Source organism: Zootoca vivipara, chromosome 2 (assembly GCF_965207765.1).
Source record: "Zootoca vivipara chromosome 2, rZooViv2.hap1.1, whole genome shotgun sequence".
Taxonomy (NCBI): domain Eukaryota; kingdom Metazoa; phylum Chordata; class Lepidosauria; order Squamata; family Lacertidae; genus Zootoca; species Zootoca vivipara.
In genome coordinates this window covers 119,740,675-119,763,109 of record NC_142584.1, presented here as the reverse complement: position 1 = coordinate 119,763,109, position 22,435 = coordinate 119,740,675, and the positions used below count along the sequence as shown (strand labels likewise).

The 22,435-nt window shown below is 46.7% G+C and overlaps 1 protein-coding gene across 1 annotated transcript in view; it reads left to right on the top strand.

Annotated features, from left to right (window-relative positions):
* Positions 1–4,505: 4,505 nt before the first annotated feature.
* Positions 4,506–22,435, top strand: part of LOC132591223 (uncharacterized) — a 28,149-nt gene continuing 10,219 nt past the window's right edge. Inside the window, exons 1-2 of the mRNA XM_060268712.2 lie at positions 4,506–4,580; positions 10,530–12,032. Of these exons, the coding sequence (XP_060124695.2) occupies positions 10,643–12,032 (1,390 nt within the window). The 5' untranslated portion in view covers positions 4,506–4,580; positions 10,530–10,642. The remainder of the gene's footprint in view (positions 4,581–10,529; positions 12,033–22,435) is intronic.

The window sequence follows — 22,435 nt, the reverse complement described above, 5'->3', positions numbered from 1 at the left end:
GCGCCCCGCGCAGGCCAGCGCATCCCCTTGCCGGAGGCAAAGGCCCCGTTCGGGCTACGCCAGCTCGGCCAGCTGCGAGCTCAGGATCTCCGCCGCCACGGCGAACTGCCCACCTCGGAAAGCCGCGCAGGGGCCGCCTCCTCCTCCTCCTCCTCCCGCCGATGGGGCCTGGTGGTGGTGGGCACGCTGCTGCGCCTGGTGCCCGAGCGCAGCCCCCAGCTCCATTTTTGCCGGGTTGGCTGACTGGGTGGGTGTGGTGGCGGCGGCAAGCGCTCCTGCTATGGCTTCATCGTCGAGCTCAGCGCCTCCGTGAGGAGCAGGAAAGCGGGGAGGCAGCCCCTCGCTGCCGCCTCGCCTCGCCCAACCTGCCTCGCTCAAGGAGCCTGGTGGCCACCAGGGCTCAAACAGACGCAGTTATGAAAGGGCTGCGCGGGGGGGGGGAGGCGCGCCGCCAGCTCAGTCTGGCGGCCGGCGGTGGCTACACGGGCCACATGACGAGGGTTGGCGGGCCGGATTTGGCCCGCGGGCCTTGTGTCTGACACCCGTGATTTAGAGTGTAGAACGTGTTTCTCTGAGTTGACACTTTTTTATTTCAAATCAACAACAGGAAATCAATCTTAAATGCATGCAGCGTATGTGAGTTTCTGTTGTTTGTATGTAACATTGTCTAGACATGTATTTAAAGTAATGAAGAGGACATTTCACAATAGTAAGCATAATATAATAATTAATGTATTGTTAGATAGGGAGGGGGAGTGTGTGAGTCTGGAGTGTTGCTTCTGAATGAGGATGGACTCAGAGTGAGCTGGTTTTGGTGTTTGGTGGAGGGAAGTGGAAATGTTTGTATCTGGGAATGGAGAGTTGCACAAACTGGAGCTGAGATTGGGGGTGTTGATTTGCCAGCAGAGTTAGATTAATATTATAGGAACAGCAGCATCACTCCCACTGTTATAATTGCAATAATGGAACCATGAAGACACAGAAAAACTGAAAGCACCTACTTATATGCCGACGGTCATCTTGAAAACCTCACCTTTTCTTTTGATTTATAGATATATTGTGTATAGATATATTTGGTGACAGGAGAAATAAAAGGGGTTATTAGTGGCCTAAGCAGGAAAGGTTCTGTTCCTAGCTGCACGTCTTGCATGAGGAGGGAAGGGGGCACAGGGAAGAAGGGGCCGTACCAGAGCACCTCAAAGCAATGTGCTGGGGGGGGGGGGTTGGGACAGTGGTTCAAGTGTGTGTAGAATGCTGTCCCCAAAATGACACAGGGGAGAAACAATATGTTTGAGTATAATGTGGAAAGAGGTTCAGGCAGGTCCCAAACCGAGAGTGCTAAGGGTCAACCTCCTCCAAATCCACCAGCTGCCCCAAGGCAGGAGTCCCCTCTGGGCCCAGAGGGTGGAAATCCTCCCTCCACCTTTGAAACTGGACATGATCTGACAGAGTCCTCCTTATATACAGGCTGTGCTCATGTTTTATGGCCAGACAGGCTTAGCTTGGCCACTCTGCATCAAAGGGTAAAAGCCAGGCCATACATCTCAGGCTTTTTCTGAGCGGTGCATAGATAACACATCAAAGACTGTTTATTAGACATAGAACATTGGAATGCAGAGCCAGATTTCCCTATCAGATCACTATCTCCTCAAAATACAAAAATCTTCCGCAATTAATCTATACAGTGTATTTCGATTCCCTTCCTTAAACATCCCCAGTGTGGGATTTGCATTTTTCTGAGCCTCTGTACACGGGGTCAACATCTTCCCTGAGTTACCTAACATGACCCCAAGGTCTCGCTCCTGGTCCCTTACCTCCTATCCTCAGCCTCTATGTGAAATTAATTTTTTTGGCCCAGCATCATGCATCTGTTTAATCTTACTGACAATGAACTCCAAGTAGAGATGTGAAGGCCCGGAAACCCCACCCCACCCCCGGAAAAATTCAGGGAAAAAACATTCCCCCCTGTTTTTTTCCTTAAGCCTTGTTTGTTTGTTTGTTTGTTTGTTTGTTTTTTGAAAAATTGGAAAAATAAAAAATAGATTATGGAATGTTTTATTTTAACATGATGAATAAAATATTTTAAATAAGGGGTTCAAATATTTTATGAATCATTTTTTAAAAATATGTAAGGTATCAGATTATTCTGATTTCTGTGAGGACAAGCAAGTCCTAGGTTACAAACTGAACTCTCCAATGCAAGAACAAGATACATTTCTTCCTTTATGAGGTGCTGTTGTCACCAGAAAAGAAAAAGGTTTCAGTTTTGTTTTTCATTCATGTGGAATGCATTGGTTCTGTTCTTCTTCACTAGGCCTCAAAGCACTGGAAGAAAATATAGGGCCTTCAAGTGTATGTGCTGTTGTGGCAATCAGAGAAGTGTTATGAAGGAAAATAGAAATGAAAATATTTTAAACATTAAATGCTGTAAGACAGTCTTTAAAAAATGAAATAAACTAATTTAAGCATATAGTAGTAGCTAAAGTGGTTAACAGACCACACACATCAGTGTGAGGAAGTACAGAAGGTCTCATGGGCAAAACATGGGAGGTGGAGAAAGCATGTTGCATAGCAAAAAGTGATGAATGACAAGTTAAATTTCAGTTTATATTTTTAATATGCTACTTGTGATAATTTTATGCCCATTAAAATTGTCCATAGTTATATTTTATGTTTCTAAAGTAACAGAATGACTTTCAATCTGGAAAAGACAAAAGAACTGCTAATGTAGCTTTTTTCCCCAATTTTTCCGAAAATCCCCCCCCCCCCGGTTTTTCACGGGTTTTTTCCGAGCTTCAAAATTTCCAAAAGTTTTACATCTCTAACTGGAACCCTGGCAGAAGGAATGGGCAGTGCCAGAGAGACCTCGATGCAATGGGGAGGTGGCCTAAGTGTGTGTTCAATGCTTCACTGTAAGCTCATATCAAATTATCCCCAAGATAACACACATAGGGGAGAAACCCTATGGATGTCTATAGTGTGCGTTTGGCAGGTCAACTTTCTACAAATCCACAAGCTGCCTGGAGGCCGACAGGAAGCTTCCTTTGAACGTCATCGGGGCACATGGACCTGGTGTGGCCACTTCTCAGGGCTCTTTTCAGGAAAGGTTGAACCCATCATATACAAGTGAGGCCTGGTATGCTCTCAAAGGGGTGGGGAAGGGAGGGAGAGGCACAAAGTCTCTGCCTCCTCCACATCCCCAGGGGTTTAGCTTTTATCTGGACTGCACCACTTCAGCCTGCAAGGAAGACCCTGTTTTCTGGGACACATTGGTTACACCACTTGGGGAAGCAAACCAAGTCAGTCAGGACCCTCCTCCCTTGGGAAAAGGGGTGCACTGGAGAGCAGTCCATCCTGTGAGCTGCCTCCCCTGCAGTCTGAGGCGGGTCAGATCCTGCCCAGCCATAGATCCACCACTTGGGAAAATGAGGACTGAAAATTTGGGTGCAACTTGCGCTATTAGTTTCCCCCTGATATTTCCTGTAACAGGAATAGCAGCTCTGCTGGGGCACCTCCTTGCATAACAAAAATGAATTTCAACAGGGAGAAATGTCAGGTCCTGCACTTAGGCAGGAAGAACCACCTGCACAAAGAGAGGATGGGGGACACCTGGCTTACTAGCAGGACATGTGAAAAGGACTGGCTTAACATGAGCCCACAGGGTGATGCAGCAACAAGAAAATATAACTCTATTCCATTATTATTATTATTATTAATCAAATTTATATACTGCCCTATACCTTGAGGTCTCAGAGCGGTTCACAGAATAAAATCAAAATATAAAACCACAAAATATACAAGCAAAAAAACAACAACAACCCAATACCCCTCCATTAAAAAAACATTTTAAAAGGGCACAGGATGTCAATCAAATCAACCAAAGACCTAGTTAAATGGTTATATGGTCTCAGCGGCTACTCCCAATCACCAGTCTAGCTGCCACAGGCTGTAGAAACCAATGGCTTCAAGTTGCAAGGAAGGAGATTCTGACTAAACATTTGGAAAGCCTCTCTGACAGCAAGAGCTGTTTGGCAGGGGAACAGACTCCCATGAGAGGTGGTGGGCTCTCCTTCCATGGAGGTTTTTAAGCAGAGGCTGGATGGCCATCTGTCCTGGATGCTTTAGCTGAGATTCCTGCCTTGCAGGGGGTTGGTCTAGATGACTCTCCAGGCCCTCCCAGTTCTAAGATTCTGTGATGCTATGGTTCTGTACGATATAATGTCAAGGGATAACACCATTTAGGGTTGTCCTAAATTACTATTCCAAGCCTCAAACGCGTATAACAACTCCACTCTACATTGCAGGGCTGTTGTAACGGGGACACCCTACGCCACGTTGGGAAATGGGTGTGAAAATGACCGGATCCTCATCCCCCCCCCCTCCCGACAATGGATTAAAAGAGATGAAGGGGGAATGTAACCTTCGTGCCCCGGAGGCGTCACTCATTCCTCCCAAGGGTCAGTGAGCTCCACTTCCTAGAGAGGCAGGAAGGTTGGGGGGGGAGCCAAGGTTGGAGGGGGGAGGGGCCTCCATCCACATTCCCAGAAGAGGAGCAGGTCTGCAAAGGAGGAAGAAAAAAGGTGCGAAATGTTTTTGGTTTTTTTTTGGTTGGGGGGAGATTTGGGGTTGTGGGGAGGGGGAGGACGCGCTTTTCCTCCCCCTGAATCAGCAAACAGGGCAGCTGGGAAGGGAGGGCAGGCTTTTGGGCGGGGGGCGATGAAAGGAAAGTAGGGAAGTGCTCCCCCTCCCCTTCTTTCTGTGGATCAGTCGAGCGGTGGAGGGGCTGATTTAGGCCCTGCTGGGATAAAGGAGCCCCTCCCCCAGAGGGGGCGCATCCTTGGAGAGCGCCCAGCCCTTTAGATTGCGGCGGGAAAGGAAATCGGAGTAGAATAGCGAGCGGGGGGGGGAGCAGAGAGGACAAAGAGGTAGAGCTGCAGGGCGGGGAGAGAAAGGGGCAGAAACCCCCACCCAAGAACAACTCACTTCTTCCTGGGCGCTATCTGCAGAGACCCCGATCCATGCAATCCGGCTGCAGATCGGGGACCCCGAGGACAAAGAGGTAGAGCTGCAGGGCGGGGAAGGGGGCGCTGGGCGGGGAGAGAAAGGGGCAGAGAACATCTCACTTCCTGGGCGCTATCTGCAGAGGCCCCGATCCATGCAATCCGGCTGCAGAAATCTCCTTCGAGTAGACCAGGGAGAGATCCCTGAACAGGAGGCCTCATCCACCCACCCTCTCCTCCCTTGAAGCTCAGTCTTTGCCCTGCCATAAGTCCCAGGTCAGCTCCTGCATGGGGCACTGGGGGCTGTTATAGTGAGTCTAACCATGGGGGGAAAGAGGAAAGGGAGGAAGCCCACTTTATTATTTCCGTCCCTTGAGGCTTTTGTCTTGTCAACTAACGTCTCACCCGCATGCCTGTGTCTCTGTGGAGAAACATCTAAAGGGTTCCTAAAGGTAAAAGTAAAGGTAAAGTGACCCCTGACCATTCGGTCCAGTCGTGACCGACTCTGGGGTTGCAGCGCTCATCTCGCATTATTGGCCGAGGGAGCCGGCGTACAGCTTCCAGGTCATGACAAAACTGCTTCTGGCGAACCACAGCAGCACACGGAAACACCATTTACCTTCCCGCCGGAGCGGTACCTATTTATATACTTGCACTTTGAGGTGCTTTTGAACTGCTAGATTGGCAGGAGCTGGGACCAAGCAACGGGATTCGAACCGCCAACCTTCTAATCGGCAAGCCCTAGGCTCTGTGGTTTAACCCACAGCACCACCCATGTGCCCTAAAGGGTTCCTACCCAGAGATACCTGTGCCCCACTCCTCTCAATTCCACCAGGTTTCCATTATTCCCACTATATCAGTTCTCACATCTGTGCGTACTTAACCCGAAGTATGAGTGTAATTGGTTCTGGAAGTCTGTACTTAACCTGAAGCGTACTTAACCTGAAGTGAACTTTCCCATTGAAAGTAATGGAAAGTGAATTAATCCATTCCAGATGGGTCCGCGCCGTTCGCAAACGGAGGTGGTTGTAAACCGAGGTATGACTGTATGGTTCTCCCAAAATGGTCAATATGCACCTCCTGAGGTCAAAGGGGAGTGTGCAGGTGATTAATAAAGATCTAGAGGTCAAAGGGGACAAAATATGGCCCAAGGGGTGGAGGATTATACTGCAGAGTATGAATAACTTCATGGTGACCTTAGGAACCTGATCAATAGTGGACAGGTTCATGGACATAGAGCAGCTCCCTCCCCCCAAAAATTTTTATTCCTTTTATAATAAGACATAATACAATAAAGACAGAAACTAAACAAATACATAACAGAAACATTTAACAAAATACAGACAAACATACAGTATTTTTTGCTCCATAGGACGCGCTTAGTTTTTAGAGGAGGAAAACAGGGGGGGGGGATATTCTGAATCAAATGTGGTACTAAACTATTTAATAAACAACCGGTACCATATATCAGCATAATATTTCAACACATTTAAAAGGAATCTTATACACTAGTCTTTTCTGCTTTATTATCCTTATCAGAATAGGGGAGGTTTTCTGCAGGAAAATATAGTGATATTACATATATTATAGCATATACATCATTTTGCTTCCTTGAATTCTCCTAGGCATAGCAGCCAACTCCTAGAGGCCTAGGTGCCTTCACCCTCCCCGCCAATTAAATACCGTATTTGAGAAAGTCACCCCCCATGTTGAGGGCATGTGAGATGGGGCTTACCTGCCCCCCCCAATATTTTATTAAAGTTGGAAGAGGGAGGGGGAGGGGAGGGAGGGAGGACTCACATTTGTGGGTGATGCTGTGACGCTGGAACTTCAGAGCAGCAGGAGGAGATCCCTGTAGAGGACAGGATCCCTGTAAGCAGCTCTCTCTCGCTCTCTGCTTGGTTCACAGAGAAGTGGGAGGAGGGGCAGAGGGGGACACCACCACTTTTGGAAACATTAATGTGCCTATCAAAGCTACAGCCCCGCCCCCCTTTCCTTTTTCAATTCCTTGTAGCAACTTTGCAGAGTCACCTCAGCCAAATGGAACGTCTGCACACCTCTTTAAACAGCCACTAGAACTCCTCATGCCCTCATTAGCAACTGATAGAACAAGAGGGTAAAGTGAGCTGGCAGATCTTGCCTGAAAGGGGATACAAACGTATTGATCTGAAAATAAATAAAACTCTGAACCACAAGGAAAACTTGTTACGCTTGGGTTATAAACTGTATGCATTTCTGTCTTGATTCTTGGACACTGTATCCCTTCATTCCACTTTTTAAACTTCTCTATCCCACAGTATGTGTTGCTGTTTAGTCTTTGTAACTTTCTCTGTACACCCACCAACTGGCCACCCTAATTTGTTTACATAAGAACTCACAGATCTGATACAGGAAAAGGGATTTTATTACTGAACAAATAAAGCTAGAGAAGTTGAGAGGATGGGAAATCTACATGCAAATGTTCAGTTAACCCTCTCTCCTCCCCTGCGTTGGATCCCCTTTAACTCTTTGTGTCCCGGTTCCCCGCATGCCCATATTGCCGCTGCTGCTTGTGAGCCTCTTCCTCTCTCGGGTGATTCCCTGCCCGTGGCTAAGACAAGCAGCTTGCAATCCTCCGATACCCAAGTCTCTGTTCCTATATTCTTTGTCCCTGGGGAGGCGTCAGCTTGGTGCGTGCAGGGTTGGGGTGTGTGGTTCCAATTGTCCCTCTTGTTGTGTGGATCCCATCCCCCCTTAAGCCACAAGCACCTCGCTGCTGTTGTCGAATTACTGTGGCTCCTTTTAGGAGCCGACAGCTGAAGGGAATAAAAACAGCACGGGCGTTCGGTCCACGTGTTGTCTTTCCCTGTGCTGCCAGCCTTTAACCTTACTCAACACCCCCATTGTGTTTGTTTGCAATCGGTCCCTGTGGGCTCATTTTAACTGCCCTGCAGCTCAAAGGGACTGCTGTTTCACCCGGGGAGGATTTTAAAATGGTTTCTTGTTTGCTGTTTATTGCAGGAGGCTTGTTTTTTGTTTCTGTTAATTTGCCACAAGTTTAAAAAGCTGCTCGAGAGTTTTCTTCTCTCTCTCGCTTTGACCTCCCACCTTCTGGGCTAGGATTCCGAGGATTTGCACAGGTGCTGCTATCTTTTCTCTTTCCCCTAGACCATCACAGGACCCCGAAATTGTCAAGTTGTGTTTGCTGTTTATTGCAGGAGGTTTTTTGTTTGTTTGGTTGGTTCTTTTACTATCTTTTCTCTTTTCCCCCTCAAAAATCACAGGACCCCGAAATAGTCATGTGCTGAAGGGAAGCGAGTCCCGCCCCTCCCTCCTGCCTGCTGCTGCTGCTTCTACCACTTTCTTCTTCTGTCCCCGGATTAGCTCGCTTGTCCTTTAAAAACCCATTAGTTCCTCTTACGAAATAATGTCGCCACCTTGCCTCGCTCTCTGCCCTACCTCCTATTATTGAGGAGAGCCGGCTTGGCTAAACGGCCTCACCAGAGGGCTCCCGGGTGTTTTCACTGGGAAACGGGGTTACTTTTAAATGTTCCAGAGAGAGCTTCTGAGGCAGAGCTGAGGGGACAAAGTGTGCTTCGCAGGCAGGAAGGCAGGCAGGCACGAAGCAGCCCTCTCGACCCCCTTCCCTCTCCCGCCAGGCTGAGGTCAGGAAGGAAAGGGATGGGCAGTCTCAGGCAGGTGGGGGAGTGAGCGCAGTTTGGCGGTGGGAGGGGGCATTGCTCAGCTTTGTGGTGGCGGCGGCGAGTGACACCAGGGCCACGGCCATGCTCGCCCTTACCAGCCCTCCGCAGGAGAAGGAGAGGGAGCTATTTCCGCAACCTAGAAGAGGGCAAGGAAGCAACCTCATGGCTTCGGCCCCCCCAATCTCTCCCGATCTTGCCGATCAGTTGCTGAGCGGCTTCCTTTAACACCCCCTTCATTTTTCTTTTTTTTAAAAAAACACAATGTGCTCTTCACCCCTGGGGAATTTGGCTCCAGGGACCATGCCTTCGCTCCATAAGACGCACAGAGATTTCCCCTTACTCTTGAGGAATTGTTTTACCCTCATTTTTACTTAACATTGTTTTGTGGACTTCCTCAAATCCCACCCTTCTGATTTTCATTTTCAAAATTGTTTTTATCCTTTGCAGTTTTCATATATCAAAACTTCAACCCTTATCCTAGAAACAAAACATTACTTCAAACTAATTATATTTCTAAAACTTTCCTCTCTTATTTCTTTTTCACTTTTTATCCACCTCCTCCTATCCCCCCATCCCCGGTCCTCCTCCAGCCACGAGAAGGTCCCAGGGTGAACGGACACTTGGAGGTGGTCCTTTTTTAAAGTTAAGCCTCCCCCTGCCACCAAGAGGCCCCAAAGCAGAAAGAGGAACAGAAGCAGAAATCCGCTCAACTATCTAATTCCTTACAATTGCTATTTAACTATGCTAAACATGTTTCTCAATTCACACATTACATTATCATATTTTCCCTCCCTAGCCTAAATCTCCTTCAAAGAATAAAAAATAAATAAAAGATCCTACAATTAATCATTCCTTTTAATTTCACATATATCATCTACATTTTTTTCTTCAACTTCAGCCTCTTCCTCTCCCCGGTCTCGTCTTCCTCAATCGATACAGCAAGTTCCATAATATAGCCCAAATTCAAAAGCATTTTTATCCAATGCTACAAAACCACAATTTCCTTTTTTTCTTCATCCGACTCCCGTTCTGACCTGTTTTTAGCCCTGTTTTCCTCCCCTCCTTCTGCCCCCTGATACCATAAAGACTCCCTAGCCAGTCATTAGTCATAACATTTTCATTAAGTCCCAATAATGGTTCTTGTTCTTCCGTCCCTGGATTAACAAAGTTCCATGATACTACTTTGTAGATTTTCTTTCCATCTTGGAGCCTTCCTTCTTTTTTTCCTTTAAAATCTTTCACCTTGTCCCCAGGAGCTAATTCTTCATTTTTTCTTTTCTCCACTGTAATTTCTTGTATTTCCAATCCATCTTCCTTGTCCTCCAATATTTTATTCTTCCTTTACATCAGAGTTAGCGGTCTCTGTCCATGTGCCGCAGCTCTACGTCCTCACTCTCGGGGGCCCAAAACAGAGCTGAACCGGGGAGGAGGGAGCCCGTAAATGGTGCCCGCCAGACATTCAGCCCCCAAAACGCTTGATTGGGTTTTTTGGGGGTGGTCTGCTGCGCTCGAGTGGTTCCACCACCTCTGAAGCACTGAGATCTGCTCCGCTGAATGGACGTCCGACTGGAGAAGATGGCGCGGTCAATCGGAAGTTCAGAGCAGCTCCCTTTCCTGTGAGAAACCTCATTATTTAAAAAGTAAATTCCACAGTTCAACCATATACTGAGATAATGCTGCTTCATTAACGATGATTAAGGGTTATGAAAGGTTTATGATGCATTACCATTATTTCACATTAGTTCACTTCCATTTCCCAAAAATGTGGAACATACGGGGGACATGATAGAATATATGAGATGTTAAAATAAGAGCAGGTGCTAATATTCCTTTCTTCTCCTCGTAGAAAACAAATCGGGTTTCCTCCCCACTTCGCCCTCCAAACCAGACAATAAAGAAGGCAGTCAGAATTCTGTGGGGCCATGTTCAATGTGAATAACGAAGAAGCCATTTAAATACATGGAGTGTGGAAAGAGAAAGGAGAAACAATTTGAAAGTATGGAGTGTGGGAAGAGCTTCAGTCACAGTGGAACACTTAGAATTCATCAACGGAGTCATATAGGAGAGAAACCATTTAAATGCATAGATTGTGGAAAGAGCTTCAGTCAGAGTGCACACCTTAGAAACCATCAACAGATTCACACAGGAGAGAAACCATTTACATGCATAGAGTGTGGAAAGAGCTTCAATCAGAGTGGAAACCTTAGAATTCATCAACGGACTCACACAGGAGAGAAACCATTTAAATGTATGGAGTGTGGAAAGAGCTTCAGTGACAGCGGAAAACTTGGAAGTCATCATCTAACTCACACAGGACAGAAACCATTTAAATGCATAGAGTGTGGAAAGAGCTTCAGAAAGAGTGGACACCTTAGAAAACATCAACAGATTCACACAGGAGAGAAACCATTTACATGCATAGAGTGTGGAAAGAGCTTCAATCAGAGTGGAAACCTTAGAATTCATCAACGGACTCACACAGGAGAGAAACCATTTAAATGCATGGAGTGTGGAAAGAGCTTCAGTCACAGTGGAACACTTAGAATTCATCAACGGACTCACATAGGAGAGAAACCATTTAAGTGCATGGAGTGTGGAAAGAGCTTCAATCAGACTGGACAACTTAGAATTCATCAACGGACTCACACAGGAGAGAAACCATTTAAATGCATGGAGTGTGGAAAGAGCTTCAGTCACAGTGGAACACTTAGAATTCATCAACGGAGTCACATAGGAGAGAAACCATTTGAATGCATAGAGTGTGGAAAGAGCTTCAGTGACAGTGGAAACCTTAGAATTCATCAACGGATTCACACAGGAGAGAAACCATTTAAATGTATGGAGTGTGGAAAGAGCTTCAGTCAGAGTGGATACCTTAGAAACCATCAACGGATTCACACAGGAGAGAAACCATTTAAATGTATGGAGTGTGGAAAGAGCTTCAGTCAGAGTGGAGACCTGAATTCACATCATCGAACTCACACAGGAGAGAAACCATTTAAATGCATAGAGTGTGGAAAGAGCTTCAGTCAGAGTGGAACACTTAGAATTCATCAACGGAGTCACATAGGAGAGAAACAATTTAAATGCATGGAGTGCGGAAAGAGCTTCAGTGACAGTGGAAACCTTAGAATTCATCTACGGAGTCACATAGGAGAGAAACCATTTAAATGCATAGAGTGTGGAAAGAGCTTCCGTCGGAGTGGACACCTTAGAAATCATCAACGGATTCACTCAGGAGAGAAACCATTTAAATGTCTGGAGTGTGGAAAGCGCTTCAGTCAGAGTGGAACACTTAGAATTCATCAACGGACCCACACTGGGGAGAAACCGCTTAAATGCATGGAGTGTGGAAAGAGCTTCACTGACAGTGGAAAGCTTAAAATTCATCAACAAACTCATACAGGGGAGAAGCCATATAAGTGCTAGGGAAGTCTATAGAGGTTCAGTTGTAGTGGAAGTCTTAGAAACCATCAAAAGACTCTGAGGGGTAAGAGTTGTAAGGCTGGAAACTACAAGCCATCAATTAACTCAAATAAGAGAAATGGTTTAAATAGAAGTAGTGTGGGATCTGCTTTGGTTATTATGGAATGCTTTTCCAAAACATCTACTGACTTCCATGGGGTGGAACCATTTAGAGTGTAGAATGTGTTTCTCTGAGTTGACACTTTATTTCACATCAATAACAGGAAATCAATCTTTGTTAAATTGTCCAATTGTCTAATTGGCAATTATCAATAAAAGAGCTTTGTGAGACAGAAAGATAGCAGAGAAATCTATCTGCCTACGAACAACTTCTTAGCTGTGTTTTAGACACTTGCAAAAATACTCGCCCAGTACGCTCCGTCACAAATGTCGAGCCTCTGTTTCTAAAACTCCAGAAACTTTTCCTCCCAAGTTCAGATCACATTCCGTAGCAGCGGAAACTTTTATCCAGATTTCTGTGCCTGTGAAATAATCACATCCACTCCCTTGTTCGTTAAAACAAAGATTTATTGCTTAGAGCAGCTCAGCCAGGGGAGTTCATCTCCATCTCGACTGGAAGCTGTGACATGAACAGACAGTATAAAAACATACAGTGTCGTATATAACAGATACAACAGCAACAGGTACTACTTCCTGTTTATATGAACACATCACAGGGCCCCCGTGATACAGGACGATTGCTGAGCTATTAACCCTCTCAGCTCACAATCTTAAATGCATGCAGCATATGTGAGTTTCTGTTGTTTGTATGTAACATTGTCTAGACATGTATTTAAAGTAATGAAGAGGACATTTCACAATAGTAAGCATAATATAATATTTAATGTATTGTTATATAGGGAGGAGGAGTGTGTGAGTCTGGAGTGTTGCTTCTGAATGAGGACGGACTGAGAGTGAGCTTGTTTTGGTGTTTGGTGGAGGGAGGTGGAAATGTTTGTATCTGGGAATGGAGAGTTGCACAAAGTGGGGCTGAGACTGGGGGTGTTGATTTGGCAGCAGAGTTAGATTAATATTATAGGAACAGCAACATCACTCCCACTGTTATAATTGCAATAATGGAACCATGAAGACACAGAAAGACTGAAAGCACCTACTTACTTGCCCAAGGTAATCTTGAAACCCTCACCTTTTCTTTTGATTTATAGATATATTGTGTATAGATATATTTGGTGACAGGAGAAATAAAAAGGGTAATTAGTGGCCTAAGCAGGAAAGGTTCTGTTCCTAGCTGCACGTCTTGCATGAGGAGGGAAGGGGGCACAGGGAAGAAGGGGCTGTACCAGAGCATCTCAAAGCAATGTGCTGCGGGGGGGGGGGCACGGTGACACAAGTGTGTGTAGAATGCTGTCCCCAGAATGACACGGGGAGAAACAATATGGATGAGTATAATGTGGAAGGAGGTTCAGGCAGGTCCCAAACCGAGAGTGCTAAGGGTCAACTTCCTCCAAATCCACCAGCTGCCCCAAGGCAGGAGCCACCTCTGGGCCCAGAGGGTGGAAAGCCTCCCTCCACCTTTGAAACAGGACATGATCTGACAGAGTCCTCCTGTCAGCAGAGCACAATGTGTATTATTGATTTAATTATCTTATTGTTGCTGTTGCCATCATGGAATGGCTGGATGCAGAGGAGGGGAGAGACCCCTCTTTTCACTCTCCTAAATCTTCCACCATTCCTGCTTCATTGGATTCCATGAGTTCTCGTTTTATGGGGGGGGGACTTTTCTCTATCCTCTTTCTCCATGCTATCTGGTCAGTCACTCCTTCCTTGTCTTCTTTCTAAACTAAAAGGTCCCAAATACTGAACTGTGCACAGTACTCCTAATGTGTTCACACCCTAGATCTGCATGAGACCATTAGGATAGTGGCAGGTGTATGTTTTGCTAAATGCAAAATGGTTCTTTTATTAGATTCAGAGTGAGTGAGACGTTTTACATATTTTTTTCTGAGCAGCAAGTAAAATATATGTTCCCATCTCAAGCTACCTGGGGGTCACTTCGGCACTTGCTACCCCCAGGTAGCTTGAGATGCAAACTCCTTATTGCCATGCTAAAAATATAGATATTATATACAGGCTGTGCTCATGTTTTATGGCCAGACAGGCTTAGCTAGGCCACTCTGCATCAAAGGGTAAAAGCCAGGCCATACATCTCAGGCTTTTACTGAGCGGTGTATAGATAACACATCAAACATTGTTTATAAGGGATAGAGATAGAGTAATAAAACATAGGAATGCAGAGCCAGATCTCCCTATCAGATCACTATCTCCTCAAAATACAAAAATTCCTTCAGTAGCACCAACTAAGTTTTTATTTTGGTATGAGCTTTCGTGTGCATGCACACTTCTTCAGATACCTGTCCTCAAAATACAAAAATCTTCCACAATTAATCCATACAGTGCATTTCGAATCCCTTCCTTAAACATCCCCAGCGTGGATGTTTTTCTGAGCCTCTGCACACGGGGTCAACATTTTCCCTGAGTTACCTAACATGACCCCAAGGTCGCGCTCCTGGTCCCTCACCTCCTATCCTCAGCCTCTATGTGAAATTAAGGATTTTTTTTGGCCCAACATGCATCTGTTTAATCTTGCTGACATTGAACTGGAACTAGAGATGTGAAGGCCCGGAACCCCCCCCCCCCCGAAAAATTCCCCATTTTTTTTCCTGAAGCCTTTTTTGTTTGTTTGTTTTTTGGAAAAATAAAAAATAGATTATGGAATGTTTTATTTTAACATGATGAATAAAATATTTTAAATAAGGGGTTCAAATATTTTATAAATCATTTTTTAAAAATATGTAAGGTATCAGATTATTCTAATTTCTGTGAGGACAAGCAAGTCCTAGGTTACAAACTGAACTCTCCAATGCAAGAACAAGACACATTTCTTCCTTTATGAGGTGCTGTTGTCACCAGAAAAGAAAAAGGTTTCAGTTTTTTGGTTTTGCATTCGTGTGGTATGCATTGGTTCTGTTCCTCTTCACTAGGCCTCAAAGCACTGGAAGAAAATATAAAGCAACAAAAACAGGGGGGTGGGGGGGTTCCGAGCTTCAAAATTTCTGAAAGTTTTACATCTCTAACTGGAACCCTGGCAGAACGAATGGATTGTGCCAACCTGGGTTTAATGACAAAGGGACATGTTGTTGTTGTTGTTGTTGTTGTTGTTGTTACCACACCCATATATTACTTCCAGCATAATATAAAAGTTAATGAAATGTCAAACAAAAAACTCCCTGAACAGGGCTGCCTTCAGAGGTCTTCCAAAAGTTATGTTCTGTGGTACCTCTAGTTATAAACACCTTGGGTTGCAAACCCTTCAGGTTACAAACTGGAAGTCCTACCTCAGGATGAGAACAGAAATCATGCGCCAACGATCCACCATTATGACATCACAATAGAAAGGAATTTGTTTCCTCTTGGAGGCTGAGAGCTGTCAACACTGAAGAGAGACTACAATATGAGGTTGTAAATTTATGAAAGGCTTTTCTCAGCGCTGGATTAAAGACTTTTAAGTTATGAAGAAGATTAAAAAATGAGAGTTAGAAACCAGACCGGACGTGACTTTAAGTATTAAGGATTGGAAATACAGTCGGCACCATTTCCTGCTCTGTTACTCCCATGAAATTTGAGATGACCAGTAAGATGGAAGACACAACATCTGACTTTGTTGACTTTGAAAAACTATTTTTGGAATTACTTTTGGACTTTAGAGATGAGATGCGTAAGCACAATGGAAAAGTACCAATCCCAACAGAGAATGAAGAGAACAAAGTTGAAATAACATCAGACTTGAATCATGAAATACTTTAAGAAGGAGAAGAGGCATGGATCATTGTTCCTCCAGGGGGGGGGGGGGAGACAGGATCCATGTTTGATCCAAAAGACCTTCAAAGAGGAACCAGCATGGAATGATGCCCGCCCAGTGAGAGGGTGGGGGCAGGATGCATGCTGGGGACAGAGTTTGAGGGGAACAAAAAATGGAAGAGGGCTGAAATGTGGAAATACAATTGGATGGCATTGTACAACTGTTAAAGAATTGAGGACACAGCAGGGGACGAAGAGAGTAGAGTAGTGGTTGGAATGGGTCAGAGTGGGAGTGGGGTGAAAGCTTTCAATATATGATTTTCTCTGATTGATTAAGATGGTTCGAATCTGGAACGATTTAAGGAGCTGGCTGAGGCTTCTGGAGACACAGATTCCAAGGGAGGGGGGGGGGCTGAACTAGATTTAAATGTTTAATTGTGATTAGATGAAATAGTATTTGTTTATATGGATATTTTTGGGAATGAAATATGGGCTTTGGAGAGAAATAAAAGTTAAAGGGATTAGTTGTTATGTTTTTTTAGAATTAGGTTAATTGATCAATCTGGGAATGATATTAGCAGGTGAATATGAAATTAGAAATTATTTAAGTATAGTTTAAGATGCATTACGAAATTGTTCAAGGTTAAGGAAAAAATATGTTGAATGACATAAGATATAATGAGAAATTGTTTAAGGTTTATAAAAAAAATATGTTAGAATGATTCAAGATATAAATAAAAACTGCTTAGTTTGGTTATAAAATTGAACTCACTGAGGGAGATGTGAGGAAGTCTACAATGTTAAGAAACTAGATTTAAGATGATTTCCCCCCTTTTATTTTCTATGTCCTGTATTTTTTCTTTCTTTATTGCTTTTTTCCTGTTTTGTATTTTTGTATTTTGTTTTATTTGAAAATGAATAAAAATTATTTGGAAAATAAAGAACAGAAAATATGCACCAACAGCATGGCAGAAGCGGGAGGCCCGATTAGCTAAAGTGGTACCTCAGGTTAAGAACGGACTTAACTCAGGTTAAGTTCCCCACTTTCCTCCCTGACTGTAGTTCCCTTATTAATTCTCTCTCAGATTCAGCACAACAGCTCACCTCACTAGCTTCTCTAACCCTCTCTATCTCAAATCCTCTCCACCTCTCTCATCAACTCCACTCCACTCCTCTCATCCCTGCCTGCTTCTCCTTATATCCCCCTGCTTCTGCCTGGAGAGCTCCTATTGGCTATTCACCTCCCTTACAACTTAACTCTTGCTGGTCCCCTAGAGGTGAAACGCCATAGGGGGTCTCTGGGGTAGTTACCTCCATGGCAGGAGGGGGGGTCCTTGGGAATTGGGGTACTGTTGGGGTGGGCTGGTCTCTGGCAGAGGTCTGGTCTCCGGGGTGGGCTGTGTCCCGCGTTGGTGGGGTCAATAGAGAGTGGCCGTAATTTTGCCAGTATGTTGGATGTTGTTTGGTGGGGTGGATGAGGAGTGGGGGGAATTTGGGGTGTATGTAGGATTTTGTTTGGTGGGGTGGATGGGGAGTGGGGGGATTTTGCCACTATTTTGGATCTTGTTTGTTGGATGTCCACTGGAGGGGGCAATGTTTTAAAACCAAAAATCCAGGTTTTTTCCTGTGTTTGGTGTGTCTGCTGGTCAGTGTAAGTTCATGTTTACCTGCTCTCATGTGACTCTGAAGTTGTGGCCAAATTTCAGGGCGATCGGGTAGGTGCTTTTGGGAGAAAAGTGGGGAATAACACACATGCACCTTCACCATTTTTATATAGAGAAAGATTGTGTTGCAACACCTCCTTATTCTTGGCTATGTTAAGGAGGAAGTGTTCAGATAAAAATTATCTCTGAGGGCATCAGGAATAAATGGGCTGTTTAGTGGCATAACCAGGAAGGACTCGCCTCCTAGTGGGCAGTGCCAGAGAGACCTCCATGCAATGGGGAGGTGGCCTAAGTGTGTGTTCAATGCTTCACTGTAAGCTCATATCAAATTATCCCCAAGATAACACACATAGGGGAGAAACCCTATGGATGTCTATAGTGTGCGTTTGGCAGGTCCCAAACTTAAGGGTCAACTTTCTACAAATCCACAAACTGCCTGGAGGCCGACAGGAAGCTCCCTTTGAACGTCATCGGGGCACATGGACCTGGTGTGGCCACTTCTCAGGGCTCTTTCCAGGAACTGTTGAACCCATCATTCACAAGTGAGGCCTGGTATGCTCTCAAAGGGGTGGGGAAGGGAGGGAGAGGCCCAAAGTCTCTGCCTCCTCCACATCCCCAGGGGTTTAGCTTGTATCTGGACTGCACCACTTCAGCCTGCAAGGAAGACCCTGTTTTCTGGGACACATTGATTCCACCACTTGAGGAAGCAAACCAAGTCAGCCAGGACCCTCCTCCCTTGGGAAAAGGGGTGCACTGGAGAGCAGTCCATCCTGTGAGCTGCCTCCCCTGCAGTCTGAGGCAGGACACATCCTGCCCAGCCATAGATCCACCGCTTGGGAAAATGAGGACCGAGAATTTGGGCGCAACTTGCGCTATTAGTTTTCCCCTGATGTTTCCTGTAACAGGAATAGCAGCTCGGCTGGGGCACCTCCTTGCATAACAAAATGAATTTCAACAGAGAGAAATGTCAAGTCCTGCACTTAGGCAGGAAGAACCACCTGCACAAAGAGAGGATGGGGGACACCTGGCTTACTAGCAGGACATGTGAAAAGGACTGGCTTAACATGAGCCCACAGGGTGATGCAGCAACAAGAAAATATAACTCTATTCCATTATTATTATTATTATTAATCAAATTTATATACTGCCCTATACCTTGAGGTCTCAGAGCGGTTCACAGAATAAAATCAAAATATAAAACCACAAAATACAAAAGCAAAATAAAAACAACCCAATACCCACCCACCCCCGATAATAAACATTTTAAAAGGGCACAGGATGTCAATCAAATCAACCAAAGGCCTGGTTAAATGGTTATATGGTCTCAGTGGGTAACCCCAATCGACAGTCTAGCTGCCACAGGCTGCAGAAACCAATGGCTTCAAGTTGCAAGGAAGGAGATTCTGACTAAACATTTGGAAAGCCTCTCTGACAGCAAGAGCTGTTTGGCAGGGGAACAGACTCCCATGAGAGGTGGTGGGCTCTCCTTCCATGGAGGTTTTTGAGCAGAGATTGGGTGACCATCTGTCCTGGATGCTTTAGCTGAGATTCCTGCCTTGCAGGGGGTTGGTCTAGATGATTCTCCAGTCCCTCCCAGTTCTAAGATTCTGTGATGCTATGGTTCTGTACGATATAATGTCAAGGGATAACACCATTTAGGGTTGTCCTAAATTACTATTCCAAGCCTCAAACGCGCATAACAACTCCACTCTACATTGCAGGGCTGTTGTAACGGGGACACCCTACGCCACGTTGGGAAATGGGTGTGAAAATGACCGGATCCCCATCTCAATCACTCCCTCCCGGCAAGGGATTAAAAGAGATGAAGGGGGAATGTAAGCTGTGCCACCTTCCTGCCCCGGAGGACTTTTTCGGAGGTGGGGGGGGGGGTCTCTTTCCCTGCCGCCTCCGGGGATCGAACCTGGGAGATTATAGGAAAGAAACAGGATATTCAGAGCTTGTTTGGAGGGAGGAGGATTTGTGTCTTCTGGGAGGGAGGCGTCACTCATTCCTCCCCATGGGTCAGTGAGCTCCGCTTCCTAGAGAGGCAGGAAGGATTGGAGGGGGGAGGGGGGGCCCAAGGTTGGAGGGGGAGGGGCCGCCATTCACATTCCCAGAAGAGGAGCAGGTCTGCAGAGGAGGAGGAAAAAAGGTGCGAAATTTTTTTTTGGTTGGGGGGAGATTTGGGGTTGTGGGGAGGGGGAGAAGGACGCGCTCCCCCCCCCGAATCTGCAAACAGGGCAGCTGGGAAGGGAGGGCAGACTTTTGGGCGAGGGGGGGGGATGAGAGGAAGTAAGGGAGTGCTCCCCCTCCCCCTTCTTTCTGTGGATCAGTCGAGCGGGGGAGGGGCTGATTTAGGCCCTGCTGGGATAAAGGAACCCCTCCCCCAGAGGGGGCGCATCCTTGGAGAGCCCCCAGCCCTTTATATATTGCGGCGGGAAAGGAAATGGGAGTAGAATAGCTAGCAAGGGAGGGGGAGCAGAGAGGACAAAGAGGTAGAGCTGCAGGGCGGGGAAGGGGGCGATGGGCGGGGAGAGAAAGGGGCAGAGACCCCCACCCAAGAACAACTCACTTCTTCCTGGGCGCTATCTGCAGAGGCCCCGATCCATGCAATCCGGCTGCAGATCGGGGACCCTCCATTCGCAGGGTTCGCATTGCAAGCCCCACCCCCAAAAAGAAATCAGCCTTCCTGCCTTTTACTATGGGAAATGCAGCGGGGTGGGGGTGCAGGGGGGCCTCACTGCAGAGGGAGCACCGGCAGGGTTTGCATTGCAAGATGCTCAGCTCCCCTGCCCCCGGACCCCTTTTAGGGAATAGAAATGGGAGGCCCGCCAAGGGGGTCCCCCCACCCCCAAACTGAGGCCTCAATTCCGTTCCCCTCTGCATGTTCTGGGTTCCCCCTGGCAGGAATTCCTGGGGCGCTCCTGGCTCTGCCCGGGTACCAAGGCAAGTATGCAGATAGATTAGGTCCTCCAAACGCACTTTGGACATGCCTGGTCCAGAGAGAGGGAGTCCATGGAAGGGTTAATGGAGGCAAGATAGGGCTGGATAGAGACCCCCCTCTCCCTCCTCTGCCCCCTCCTTGCTCTTCTTGCTAGGCCCCTCTGGATGGAGAGGTGGGAGGGCTTGGGAGCAATTTGGCACGAATGGTGAGTCTGCCAGGGGGTCCTCTTGCAAAGGGGACCCTCAGGGGCGGAGGGAGGAGGGCAGAGGAAGTTAGGGGGCTGAGGGAGGAAAGGAAGCATCTATGGGGGAGGAATCAAAGCCATATTGGAGAAAGAGAGATAGATTTGGGGGCTGCCTGCCTTGACTTCTCCCACCTGCCCAGGAATCTGCCATGACTTCAAGTCGACCAGGGAGAGATCCTTGAACAGGAGGCCTGATCCAACCCACCCTCTCCTCCCATGAAGCTCAGTCCTTGCCCTGCCATAAGTCCCAGGTCAGCTCCTGCATGGGGCGCTGGGGGCTGTTATAGCGAGTCCAACCATTGGAGGAAAGAGGAAAGGGAGGAAGCCCACTTTATTATTTCCGCCCTTTGAGGCTTTTGTCTTGTCAACTACAGTCTCTCCCACATGCCTGTGTCTCTGTGGAGAAACATCTAAAGGGTTCCTAAAGGTAAAGGTAAAGTGACCCCTGACCATTAGGTCCAGTCGTGACTGACTCTGGGTTGAAGCGCTCATCTCGCATTATTGGCCGAGGGAGCCAGCGTACAGCTTCCAGGTCATGTGGCCAGCTTGACAAAGCCGCTTCTGGCGAACCACAGCAGCACATGGAAACACCATTTACCTTCCCGCCGGAGCGGTACCTATTTATCTACTTGCACTTTGAGGTGCTTTTGAACTGCTAAGTTGGCAGGAGCTGGGACCGAGCAACAGGAGCTCACCCCATCGCAGGGATCTGAACCGCCAACCTTCTGATTGGCAAGCCCTAGGCTCTGTGGTTTAACCCACAGCACCACCTGCGGCCCTAAAGGGTTCCTACCCAGAGATACCTGTGCCCCACTCCTCTCCATTCCACCAGGTTTCCATTATTCCCACTATATCAGTTCTCACATCTGTGGGATTTAAGGGATTGGGAAGATTGTTATGGAAATGGGTGGGGTTCCTCCCCAGCATGTGTATTTATCATTACAACTAGCTGACCCGGCCACGCGTTGCTGTGGTTCTTTTCTGTGATCCCCCCCCCTGTCCCGATCCATGACGTATCCTGCCCCTCCTCCCTCCACCCCGGCTCATCCCTGTGTTTCGGTAGGATATCCTTCCCTCTGTTGTCCCTGGGGAGTGTTGGCCCCTCCCCCATGTATCTCCATACCTTGGCCCCCACCCTTGGAGAAGGAACTGTTAGGTTCTGGGTTTTATTTCCCAGTATTTACTTTTGTCTGAGCCCTCTGTTGTCCCTGGGGAGTGTTGGCCCCTACCCCCGGTATCTTCCTACATTGGCCCCCAGCCTTGGAGAAGGAGCTGTCAGTTTCTGGGTTCCATTTCCCAGTATTTACTTTTGTCTGAGCCCTCTGTTGTCCCCTCCCCCCTGTATCTCCATACATTGGCCCATGCGCACGCATCGTGAGCATTTCTATATATTTAGATTAAGGATCGGGGGTGATAATGTGCCCTGGGAGGCAGAGAACTACTTAAAAAATCCCGAGGGGGGGTGTCAAATAGCGAAGCCCCATAGCTCCGTAGCAACAGACAGGCCCAGACAGATGGAGGGGGGTCATATGGGCCACCTGGCGCGGGCCTCCAAATCTAAAGGGGGTCTCGGTCTGCATATTCACAATCAGTAAAATGGAAAAAGTAACAAAAGG